Source organism: Loxodonta africana, chromosome 7, assembly GCF_030014295.1.
Source record: "Loxodonta africana isolate mLoxAfr1 chromosome 7, mLoxAfr1.hap2, whole genome shotgun sequence".
NCBI lineage: Eukaryota > Metazoa > Chordata > Mammalia > Proboscidea > Elephantidae > Loxodonta > Loxodonta africana.
Window position 1 is genome coordinate 121,628,680 of NC_087348.1, and position 13,663 is coordinate 121,642,342.

Genomic DNA, 13,663 nt, shown 5'->3' on the forward strand with positions numbered 1-13,663 from the left:
GGAAACATCTCAGTTCCACGAACAAGCATTGAAGTAGCTGAGCTTCATTTTGTTCTCTTGATTGGGATGAGTGACCATCACTTTAAGAAGAGACACACTGACCAATGATGTGATAAGCAGGGAATAAATGCTGGTAATGCCAAACTCTCATGAGTCATTTTTAAAACTTTTTTCATAATAATATGTCAATAAGCATTAACTATGCAAACTATTTTTATTTGGGAATGTATTTTCTTAACCTTCTTGGTTCACTTTCTGGGCTAGAAAAATATTTTTATTTAATACTAGAATATTTAAATTTTCTTAAAATTTGTGATAAATCTTAAGGGCCACTAACTTTCTTCAAGTCCATTCAACTTTCTGACTAGATTTATAATTTAAATCATATTGAAATTTATTTTTATATATGTCATAGATTAATTCATCCTAGATACATGTGAGGAAGTAGAAATATTTTAAAGTCTTTATCATATTTTGAAGTGATGAAATTTCATTAAAGACTGATGAGTTCCATGGAAATTTTGGTGAGATAGTAATGAGAATGCCTATAGAATTTGTGAAAATTATTACTCTGCTAAATCTCTATAAAGCATACATTAAAATCAATAGGTACCAACCCTATATCTAGTTAATCAACTCTAAATCCACACTAGAATCACCTGGAGGAATTGAAAAATAATAATAATACCAACACATGGACCCCATCTAAGAAAAATTAAGTCAGTGGGACCTAAGCACTGATATTTTTACAAAGTTCCTTATGTGATTCTAATATACGGCCAGAGTTGAGACCCTCTACTATAGACAGTGAATTTAACTTTTGTAAAAAGATGTATTCCCAATCCAGAAGAAGTTTACCATAAATGAAATAAACCCCAAAACCAAGCCTGTTGTCATCGAGTCAGTTCCAACTCACAGCCATCCCGTAGGACAGAGTACAACTGCCCCATAGTTTCCAAGGAGCACCTGGCGGATTCAAACTGCTGACCCTTTGGTTACCAGCCGTAGCACTTAACCACTGTGCCACCAGGGCTTCCAAATAACAATAATAAAATTATTTTCTAAACTATAACTGTGGTTAGAATAACTGGGTACTTTAAGAGTTGAAATTAAGGCAAATACATTTAAGTCTGTTAACTCCTCATTTTTCATCCTGCGCACTGCTCTAGGGATATAGATTGTTTACATGCCTATTGTCCTAACTGAAAATATTCTACAAGTTTATAGTCATATTACTGTGTTTTATATACCAAGGAGAACTGAGCTCAGTAACATGGTATGTTGAACCATTAATTTTGGCATTTAAAAATATCTAAGCTATAAAACAATGTTCTTTCTTTTCTTTTTCCCCCCAGAAATTTCGTGATGAAGTTAATCAGATAACCAATTCCGAAACTCTTTCAAGTATAGACAGTCTTGAAGCTGGGGAGTGTGAAGAGATATATTTAACACTTACTAAGGACCATTCCACATCAACCCAGCAGAATTCCATTTCCCTCAAATCAGCAAATCTGCAATCGACTAACCTAAACTGCTTCGATGAAGATAAACTGTCCTTCTCTAAAACTCAACACATAAATAATTGGCTTATAAATTTAGATGATCCAAACACTCAGACAGCCACGCCGTTCTCAGATATTTTAAGTAAACCTAATGTTCTACCTTCATGTGAACGTCTTAATAGTAAAGAACAAAATTCACCTATTCTGAGTACAACTATGGAAAGAACTACAAATACTGCTAATAATTCGGTAGCCTTTGTACATAGTCCACACGTATTTGTACAAAATACAAAAAACGAAAAGACTTCTGCAACTAGTACTGTTGGGGCAACTGAAGACTCTTCTGAAGCATTCAAAATGGAGAGACCATTTGTTACTGAAAGTCCAGCATTTCAATTCAGTAAAGCCTGGACCACTCCAGATCCTCTAACCCGAGAAGTTGCTACATTTTTAGACCAAGAGGAATATTCCGAATTAACTCAACAAAATGCAGCTACTTCAATTCATACTCCACTTGTACCAGTGGCAACACCTTTAGTTTTGGTGTCTAATGCACAGTCAGCTAGACCTTTATTGGACAGTATACACATAAAAGAAATTGACCCAGTGCAGTGTTCTGATAAGTTAGATGAACTGAAAGATGTTAAAGATGAAAAGATGCACTATTTTAACAATAATAAGAAAGAATTGCCTTTATTTTCAGATGATCCTCAAGCTGCCTGTATGCCTCACAACCCTGATTCAAAAGATAAAACACAGAAAATAGCTGAAACATCGTCTAATGTAATTTCTAATTATGACGTAGTTGGTCATCACAAGAAAATGAAATATAACATTCATGAGAGAAATGGGGTGAGGTTTCTTAAAAGTATTTTAAAGAAAGAATCTAAATATGACCATCATTATTTTAAGGCACTAATCATGAATCAAGACTGTAAGTTTGGAAATAAAAAAGCAGCAGCTATCAGAGATAGTATTGAATTAACAAAAGAAAAAGGAAAAGGTGCAGAAATTCCAAAAACGATTAAAAAGCTGAGGTGGCTTGATGAAACTGGCAATATAGAAAACAATGCTGATGAGAATCATTCACTGAAAAATAGAACAAGAATAGCTGAGCAATGGTCTCAACAATTTCACACCCAAACTCAAAGCAGTGCTGCCAGCAACATAATTAGCGTTCCTGCTTCTGCCGTAAATTCTGCTGACGCTGAAAAGCCCAAGGACGATTCTGTCTCTGAAAGTGTTGCTGTAGGAGGATCTGAAAGAGACCCTGTGCCTTTGAACTGTTTTTTTGTGCCTTCAGGTTATAACTTTGCTAAACAAGCCTGGCTAGCCTCAAAAAAAGAGGGGATTAAATCCCCTGCACATAATGGTGATTCTCAAACTCAGAAAGCTAATCCACAAAGAGATGGCACAAATGTAATTAGAAGAGCAAAACCTGCTAAAGCCCCATCAGCCTCTATACATACGAACAGAAAAGGCACTATCATTACACCACACTCTGCAAGCAAAGCCAAAACATGCATACAAACTCAGGGTAAACTCATTGTACCTCATCCTCCTCCTAAATCCACATCAAATATGAGTGGTAAAAATATAAAAGTGTCTCAGTGTCAACCAGTAATGCCTGAAAATCCTGAAAACATTATTACACATAACTGTTTTAATTCAAAATATGTACTTCCAATGGAATATCACTGCAATCAGTGGACTCAAGAAAGTAGCTCTCCACTCCCAGATGCTTCTTCTGACTTGGTCACTGTGATACCATCTCTACCTTCTTATTGTACTTCTGAGGGCCAAACCTTAACAAAAATAAATCACTCAGATGGCACTCAAATGGTTGCTCAACAAGATGGGACATTATATTGCACCCAAAGAGGCCCTGTTTATGAAGAAAGCCATCACGGTGTTACTCTTAAAACTACTGGAGAAGAATCTATTCCCTTATGGAAAAGAGGGCATAATGTTCTGGGTCAAAATGCGAGGGCTGCTGGTAAGAATAAATTTAATAGCTAAAAGGGACAACTTTTAAAATTCATGTGAAATTTTTCCTATTGAGGTATGGCAATGTACACCTTATAGAATTATAGCAATGTGTACCTTAACCATATAGAAATAATTTACCTCCCTTAATATTGTAATTTATTCTGTCTAGTAGCTAAAGTTTTAAAGAGAATGTCCCAAGACTTTTCTTATTTGTTTAAATGAAGGAAGACAAGGAATAGGGTCTGATTCTTGTCCCATATTATTATTTTTGCTTTACCCCACTATTATTATCAAAATTTCTGTCAGGATAATTGCAGAGAAAAATATGGTTTGTATTTTCTAAATAGGTGGATAAATGTGGTTATAGTACATTCCATTATTTTTCTTTAAAATGTTTGTTGAATTGTAAGCCAATAAGAGGTGTGCCTGATCCTGCCATTCTCTTTCCAAAAGAGTGGCAGCTATGCTTTTATCTGTTATGCATGTTGGTTAGCAAGTGGAGAGAAGAAAAAATATCATGGCTTTAAATTTTCTGAAAACTAATTCTCTGTAGTGTGCCATTGTGCTTAGTAGCTGGCTGACTCCTCATGAAGCCGCTTTCTTCTGCTGAGGGAATGGACTGTTGTTGTTGTTGTTAGGTGTCGACACGTTGAGTCAGTTCCGACTCACTGCAACCCTATGCACAACAGAACAAAACACTGCCTGGTCCTGCGCCATCCTCACAATTGTTGCTGTGCTTAAACCCATTGTTGCAGCCACTGTGGCAATCCATCTCGTTGAGGGTCTTCCTATTTTTTGATGACCCTCTACCTTACTAAGCATGATGTCCTTCTCCAGGGACTGATCCCTCCTGATACACGTCCAAAGTATGTGAGACGCAGTCTCACCGTCCTTGCTTCTAAGGCGCATTCTGGTTGTACTTCTCCCAAGACAGATTTGTTCGTTCTTTTGGCAGTCCATGATATATTCGGTATTCTTCGCAAACACCACAATTCTAAGACATCAGTTCTTCGATCTTCTTTATTCATCGTCCAGCTTTCACATGCATACAGGGCAATTGAAAACACCATGGCTTGGGTCAGGCACACCTTAGTCCTCAAGGTGACACCTTTGCTTTTTAACACTTTAAAGAGATCTCTTTTTTTTTTTTTCTTAAAGCCGATTTGCTCAATGCAGTGCATCTTTTGATTTCCTGACCACTGCTTCTATGGGTGTCGATTGTGTATCCAAGTAAAATAAAATCCCTGATAACCTCAATCTTTTCTGTTTATCATGATGTTGCTAATTGATCCAGTTGTGAAAATTTTTGTTTTCTTCATGTTGAGATGTAATCTATACTGAAGGCTGTGGTTTTTTACCTTCATTAGTAAGTGCTTCAAGTCCTCTTCACTTTCAACAAGCAAGGTTGTGTCATCTGCAGAACGCAGGTTGTTAATAAGTCCTCCAATCCTCATGCCCTGTTCTTCTTCATATAGTCCAGCTTCTTGGATTATTTGCTCAGCATACAAATTGAATAGGTATGGTGAAAGTATACAACCTGACACACATCTTTCCTAACTTTAAACCATGCAAAATCACCTTGTTCTGTTCAAAGAACTGCCTCTTGATCCAGGTACAGTTTCCTCATAAGCACAATAAAGTGTTCTGGAATTCCCATTCTCCACAACGTTATCCATAACTTGTTATGATCAACACAGTGAAATGCCTTAGCATAGTCAATAAAACACAGGTAAACATCCTTCTGGTATTCTCTGCTTTCAGGCAGGATCCATCTGACATCAGCAGTGATATCCCTGGTCCCACGTCCTCTTCTAAACCCAGCTTGAATTTCTGGCACTTGTCTGTCGATACACGCTGCAGCTGCTTTTGAATGATCTTCAGCAAAATTTTGCTTGCATGTGTTATTAATGATATCGTTGGATAATTTCTGTATTCGGTTGGATCACCTTTCTTGGGAATAGGCATAAATATGGATCTCTTCCAGTCAGTTGGCCAGGTAGCTGTCTTCGAAATTTCTTGGCATAGACAAGTAAGCACTTTCAGTGCTTCATCCCTTTGTTGAAACATTTCAGTTGATATTCCGCCGATTCCCGGGGCCTTGTTTTCACCAGTGCCTTCAGTGCAGCTTAGACTTCTTCCTTCAGTACCAACAGTTCCTGATCATATGTTGCCTCCTGAAATGGCTGAAAGTTAACCAGTTCTTTTTGGTATAGTGACTCTGTGTATTCCTTCCATCTTCTTTTTATGCTTCCTGCATCATTTAATATTTTCCCTGTGGAATCCTTCAGTATTGCAACTCGAGGCTTGAATTTTTAATTCCGTTCTTTCAGCTTGAGAAATGCTGCGTGCTCTTCCCTTTTGGTTTTCTATCTGCAGGTCTTTGCACGTCATCATAATACTTTACTTTCTTCTTGAGTCGCCCTTTGAAATCTTCTGTTCAGAGGGAATGGACTAGAAGCCCATAAATTTTCCTGCCAGTAGAAAAAAGCTGTTCCATAAGCTAGAAATAGGGTTGGGGGAGAAAAATCAGAAAGCAACTGTTTTATTTTCCCAAAGAAACGAATAAGTATTAAGAAAATATAAAGAGAGACTTAGTTTAAATTTTTATTGTCAAAGTCTTCTTTGATTAGACCATGAGCCCTTAAGGACAAAGGACTTTTTTTGTAATTCATCACTGTATCCCCAGGGCCTAATAGTGCCTGGCACTTAATAGGTACCCAAATTTTTCTTGAATTGAATAGACACAAACCACATTAGTAGATGGGAAACTAAATGCAAGACTCTAACTTAAAAATCTTAGGTACTTTATCATTATTTGTCTACAAAAACCTGTAATTTAAAAAATTGTTTCTCTCACTAAGAATTTCATTTTCTTTTTATGTAGCCATTTTGCATAATAACTTTAATTTTCATATATTTTCCATAAAATAAAGGTGTCATATGGATTGTTGTTTTTTTTTCTTCTTAGTTGCCATAGAGTAAATTCTGACTCATGGTAGCCCCATGTGTGCAGAGTAGAACTAACTGCTCCATAGAGTTTTCAAGTCTGTGACCTTTTGGAAGCAGATTCCCAGGCCTACCTTCCGATGCACCCCTGGGTAGATCATACAGATTAGATGTTTTAATATAAATAATGATGTTTACCTTTTTTGAGCACCTACTTTGTGCCAGGCACAGTGCTAATTGCTTTATACTTTTTGACTCATTTAAACCTCACAAGTCTGAGAAAGATTTTTTAAAATCCATTTGATAAAGAAGAAATAGATCCAGAACTAATAAATAGCAGAGTTGATATTTTATTTTGAATCTTTATGACTACAAGACCTGTTCTTTTTCTACTAAAATCATATAATAAACATAGTTATTAAGCAAATATCATACCAAATATCATGGGCATTGACTGTGTATCCAAGTAAAATGAAATCCCTGATAGCCTCAATCTTTTCTTCATTTATCATGATGTTGCTAATTGATCCAGTTGTGAGAATTTTCGTTTCCTTCACGTTGAGGTGTAATCCATACTGAAGGCTGCAGAATCAACTAGATTCTGCAGCTGCAGGGAGTATCTGACAGACAAGTGCCAGAAATTCAAGCCAGATTTAGAAGAGGACATGGAACCAGGGATATCACTGCTGATATCAGATGGATCCTGCCGAGAATACCCGAAACCTGTGTTTTATTGACTATGCTAAGACATTTCACTGTGTTGATCATAACAAATTATGGATGACATTGTGGAGAATGGCAATTCCAGGACACTTAATTGTGCTCATGAGGAATCTGTACACATACTCAGAGCTGATCAGGAAAATATTAGGAAACTAATAGTTTAAGCATAACCAAACCAAAAACCAAACAAGTTACCATTGAGTAGATTTCCAGGAAGAATATTAAAATTATGTTTTCATTCTCTGATAAACGAATGGAAAATATACATTTATCTGGAGAAGCCACTATTTTCCTGGCATTTAATCAAAGGAGGTGGTTCTTACAGGGGTCTTTTTACAGAGATATAGGAAAATGTAATGAATTTTAACATTTTTAGTCATGTTTTTAAAGAGAAATTGTCAAACTAATGTATGTATCTGTACCTCTTAATAAGGAGCCCTGGTGGCACAATGGTTAAAGTACTTGGCTGCTAACCAAAAGGTGGGTGGTTTGAACCCACCAGCCACTCCAAGATGTGGCAGTTTGCTTTTGTAAAGATTTACAGCCTTGGAAACCCTATGGGGCAGTTGTACTGTCCTTATAGTTGCTATGAGTTGGAATCAACTCCACTGGGAATGGGGAATAACTCAATATAGTGATGATTTAGAAAATCTAATAGTACTATGTGCACTGTATGTTCAGTCATGCAAACTTTTCTTTTCAAAACTAAAATACCAAACATTCCAAGTGAATGTTTGCTAACACTGGATTATAGTTGATTCATTGTTATATTTCTCATTAAACCAAAAACCAAACCCATTGCCCTCAAGTCCATTCCGACTCATAGGGACCCTAGAGGACAGAGTAGAACTGTCCCATAGAGTTTCCAAGGAACGCCTGGTAGATTTGAACTGCCAACCTTCTAGATAGCAGCCAAACTCTTAACCACTATGCCACAAGGGTTTCCTGAATTTCTCATTAGGTGCTGAAATTTAGATATATTTCCTCTTTAAAAAAGGGTCTGTATTCTGTAGATGCCAGATAGGAAAGGTAATGTTGATAATTAGATCATACGTTCAACAAGTATTTATTATTACTATATGCTAGGAGATGGAGATAGAGGGTTAAATAAAGCAAACAGGCCCCTTAATCTAGCAAAGAAGACAGACTTGAAACAAATGATTACAAGTCTGATAAGCATTTCAAAAAGAAGAATACCAGGTATAGTAAGAACATATAGAAAAGGATGCTAATGCAGTCAGGGATTTTTGGAAAGGACCTCCCTAAAGAAATGATGTTTAAGCTGGAAAAGGCAACATTAATAGGTAATGTTAATCATCAAAGACTGGTGATTATGAATTTATACTGTAAACAATATACTCGACACATTGTGTGAATTCTTTCTGCTATTGAGAAGCCGAGAAAGTGGATAATTTTTCCCCCCAGGGGGTGGGAAGATTGCCTAATGACTGTGACAAAAAGACCAAGAGGAGTATAGTTTAGGATATTGGCAAAGAGTTATCGAAATGATGAGCCATTAAACCTAAGCTGGATCAGGTGTAGGAAATAGAAAGCTGATGAACGGAGATAAGAAGAGAAAATAATGGACTAAAGATCCCAGTGAGGTAGAAAAATGATAGTAGTGAGAGTAGTTGAACAAATAAGCAGGAAGAATAGCATAGTGTGGTCCGAGAGCAGGAAGCAAATTGAATTACTTGTTTCAGAAGTAATTATACATGTTGACAAGGTCTAGAGTATGACAGAGGGAACAGTAGTTGAGGCAGAATGGTGCAGAAAGTCATGCAAAATGAGAAAAGATTTAGAGAGATCAGGGTGTTGGATTGGTCATCACATGAATGTTGGATTTCCCAGTAGGATAGCAAAGACTTTACATGGAAAGGAAGGCTGTTTACCGGGTGCCAAAGTCACCAGTGAATGGAAGGAAATGACTTGAGAGGTCAGGAGTTAGTACAGTTGAATGATTTGGGACTCATGAATAGAGTTTTTGCTACAGAGTGTTGCTAGAGGGTTCTGGAAATGCTAATAGAGAGCAAGAACACCCTCCAGAACCAGTAACCCTGGATTCCTAGAATGTGAGAATAAAAATGACCTGGCAAACAGGAGAGTAGAGGAAAAAAATAAATAAATGTTGGTGAATAAATGAGTGACTAGTGATGCTATTTACATACAAGATTAATCTTTGGGATTTAAAATATTTAGAGTAGTTCACTCACATTGTCTTTTTGAAGTGTTCACTTATATTAAAAAATGCAGATAATGTCTAAAGAGATCCAAAGCCAAGGTATTTCAAGATCTGATCACATCGTCCCCTAGTCTGATAAAAACTACTGCTGCAGCATTAGTGACAGACTTTCCAAGAGCAGGCTACTAAAATGATAACTTCATGGATGAGAGTCATCATAAAGCTAAATCCCATAAGACTGAGATCAAGTATATCCCCACTTACTCTCTTCTCCATCATTTCTGACACCAGCTGCCCACATGGCACTTTCTTTCTTAGCCCCTAGCTACCTGGAGCTAGGTCAGTGCTCACAAGCTAAAAGGACACCATCCTTGGGTTTGTTAATTTGCTGGAAGAACTCACATAATTTGCAAGACATATTATACTTTATTATAGTAAAAGGATATAAATCAGAATCATCATAAGGAAGAGATACACAGGCAAGAAAGTTTCCTGATGTAGAGCCGCCATGTCTCAGAGAGGGCACCTCACCCTCCATTGACCAGGAAGCTCTCTAAGCCTTGGGGTACCAGGCTTTTATCAGCCAGTCCTGTGTGATAGGCTAATCATGCCTCCTGAGGGTTAGTTGGCTTTGGCCTCCCAGATGAGCCTTTTCTGGTCTGGCCATCTGCTGCTTACCAACACAAACTATCTGATGTGGCCTGGAAATCCCAGATCAAGGCACCCCAGTTACTCCAAGGGTTATTTCATATAAACAAAGGACAAAGACCACCTTACTTCGAGTAAAGCTAGGTCCTTTACCCCATACCTAAACTACAGATAAGGAATAAAAACAAAAAAACCCATTGCTATCAAGTCAATTCTGACTCATCGTGACCCCATAGGACAGAGAACTGCCCCATAGGGTTTCCAAGGAGCGGCTGGTGGATTTAACCTGCCAGCCTTTTGGTTAGCAGCCAAACGCTTAGAAAATACTGGTCATTTGTGCCTAGTACACTCAAAGGAAAATATAACTCAAAAAAAAAAAAGCCAACCAGACAACAGTGAGATACCACTATACATCTGTTAGTCAGTTGCCCTTGAGCCAATTGATTTCAACTCATAGTGAACCCGTGTGTGTCAGAGTAGAACTGTCCTGCATAATATTTTCAGTGGCTGATATTCCAGAAGTAAATCACCAAACCTTTCTTCCTCCACACCTCTGGGTAGACTCAAACCCCGGCCTTTTGGTTAGTAGCTGAATGCATTGACTGTTTGCACCACCCAGGGACTCTATACATCTATTAGAATAGTTAAAGTTAAAGACATTGACAACACGAAATGCTGACCAGAATGTGGAGCAACAGGAAATCTCATTTATTACTATTGGGAATGTATAGGCATACCTCAGAGACATTGTGGGTTCAGTTCTAGATCACCACAATAAAGCAAATATCACAATAAAGTGAGTCACAAATTTTTTGGTTTCTAGTGCATATAAAAGCTATGTGTATACTATACTATCGTCTAATAAGTGTGCAATAGCATTATGTCTAAAAAATGTATATACCTTAAAAAATATTGATAGAAAACCCTAACCATTATCTGAGCCTTCAGCAAGTCGTAATCTTTTTCCTGGTGGAGGGTCTTGCCTCAATGTTGACGGCTGCTGACAGGTCAGAATGGTGGTTGCTGAAGGTTAGGGTGGCTGTGGCAATTTCTTAAAATAAGACAACAATGAAGTTTGCTGCATCGATTGACTTCCTTTCACAAAAGATTTCTCTGTAGCATGTGATGCTGTTTGATAGCATTTTACCCACAGTAGAACTTCTTTCAAAATTGGAGCCAGTTCTCTCAAACCCAGCCACTGCTTTATCAACTAAGTTTATGTAATATTCTCAATCCTATGTTGTCATTTTAACAATGTCACAGCATCTCCACCAGGAGTAGATTCCATCTCAAGAAGCCACTTTCTTTGCTCATCCATAAGAAGCAACTCCTCATCCATTAAAGTTTTATCATGAGATCGCAGTGATTCAATCAGATCTTCAGGCTCCACTTCTAATGCTAGTTCTCTTGCTATTTCTGCCACATCTGCCGTTACCTCTTCCACTGGGTCTTGAACCCTTCAAAGTCATCCCTGAGAGTTGGAATCAACTTCTCCCAAACTCCCACTAATGTTGATATTTTGTCCTCCTCCCATGAATCGCGAATGTTCTTAATGGCATCTAGGATGATGAATCCTTTCTAGGTTTTCGATTTTGCCCAGATCCATCAGAGGAATCACTATGGCAGCTATACCCTTACAAATTGCATTTCTTAAATAATAAGATTTGAAAGTCGAAATTACTCCTTGATCCATGGGCTGCAGAATGGATGTTGTATTAAGCAGGTAAGAAAACATCAATCTCCTTGTACATCTCCATCAGAGCTCTTGGGTGACCAGATGCATTGTCAGCGAGCAGTAATATTTTGAAAGGGATCTTTTTTCTGAGCATTAGGTCTCAAGAGTGGGCTTCAAATACTCAGTAAACCGTGTTGTAAACAGATGTACTGTCATCCAGGCTTTGTTGTTCCATTTATAGAGCACAGGCAGAGTAGATTTAGCATAATTCTTAAGGACCCTAGAATTTTCAGAACGGTAAATGCACATTGGCTTCAACTTAAAGTCAATCAGCTGCATTAGCCCCTAACAAGAGAGTCAGCCTGTGCTTTGAAACTCTGAGGCCAGGTATTGACTTTTCCTCCCTAGCTGTGAAAGTCCAAGGTGACATCTTCTTCTCGTACAAGGCTGTTTTGTCTACATTGAAAATCTATTGTTTAGTGCAGCCACCTTCATCAATTATCTTAGCTAGATCTTCTGGATAACTTGCGGCAGCTTCTACATCATCATTTTCTGTTTCACCTTGTACTTATGGAGATGGCTTCTTTCCTTAAACTTCGTGAACTAACTTCTCCTAGCTTCAAATTTTTCTTCCACAGCTTCCTTACCTCTCTCAGCATTCACGGAATTGAAGAGAGTTAGGGCCTTCCTCTAGATTAGGCTTTAATGTAGGGGAATGTTGTGGCTGGTTTGATCTTCTATCCACTAAAACTGGTTCCATATCAGCAATAAGGCTGTTTTACTTTCTTATCATTCGTGTGTTCACTGGAGTAGCGCTTTTAATTTCCTTCAAAAACTTTTCCTTTGCACTCACAACTTGGCTGTTGGCCACAAGAGGCCTAGCTTTCGGCCTAACTCACCTTTCCACATGCTGACCTCACTAAGCTTAATCATTTCTAGCTTTTGATTTAAAGTGAGAGATATGCAACTCTTCCTTTCACTTGAACACTTTAGAGGCCATTGTAGGGTTATTAATTGGCCTAATTTCAATATTGTCCTGTCTCAGGGAATAGGGAGGCCCAAGAAGAGGGAGAAATGGGGAACAGCCAGTCAGTGGAGCAGTCAGAGCACACACAACACTTACCAATTAAGTTCTCGATCTTATGTGGATGCCATTCATGGCGCCCCAAAACAATTACAATAGTAACATCAAAGATCACTGATCACACATCAACCATAACAGATATAATAATAATGAAAAAGTTTGAAATTAATACGAGAATTACCAAAATGTGACACAGAGACATGAGATGAGCACATGCTGTTGGAAAAATGGTGCCAATAGACTTGCTCACTGCAGGGTTGCCACAAACCTTCGATATGTAAAGAATCCAGTATCTGCAAATCACAGTAAAACAAGGTGTGCCTGTAGAATGGTACAGCCACTTTGGAAGACGGCTGGCAGTTTCTTATAAAGCTAAACATAGGCTTACCGTACGATCCAATAATTTTCTCCTAGGTATTTACTCAAATGAGATGAAGTTTATGTCTACATAAAAACCTACATGCCAATGTTTATAGCAGCTTTACTCATAACTGCCAAAAACTGGAAGCAACCAAGAAGTCCTTGAATAGGTGAATGGATACACAAACTGTGGTTTATCCATACAATGGATTATTATTCAGTGATAGAAAGAAATGCGCTGTCAAGTCACGAAGAGACATGGAGGGACCTTAAATGCATGTTACTAAGTGAAAGAAGCCAGTCTGAAAAAGCTACATACTGTATGGCTCCAAATATATAACATTCTGGCAAAGGCAAAACTATAGAGACAGTTGAAGAGATCAGGGGCTGAGGGGGAAGGGATAAAACTATTTTGTATGATACTATAATGGTAGATATATACCATTATGCATTTGACAAAACCCATAGGATTGTACAATATAATTGTGAGCCCTAATGTAAACTATGGACTTTAGTTAATAATAGCGTATCAATATTGTTTTGTCAATTGTAAC

At 37.8% G+C, this 13,663-nt stretch overlaps 1 protein-coding gene across 1 annotated transcript in view; it reads left to right on the forward strand.

The window, feature by feature from the left end:
* Nucleotides 1-13,663, forward strand: part of CEP126 (centrosomal protein 126) — a 72,132-nt gene that overhangs the window by 42,630 nt on the left and 15,839 nt on the right. The window contains exon 6 of the mRNA XM_023554738.2: nucleotides 1,356-3,498. Within this exon, the coding sequence (XP_023410506.2) occupies nucleotides 1,356-3,498 (2,143 nt within the window). The remainder of the gene's footprint in view (nucleotides 1-1,355; nucleotides 3,499-13,663) is intronic.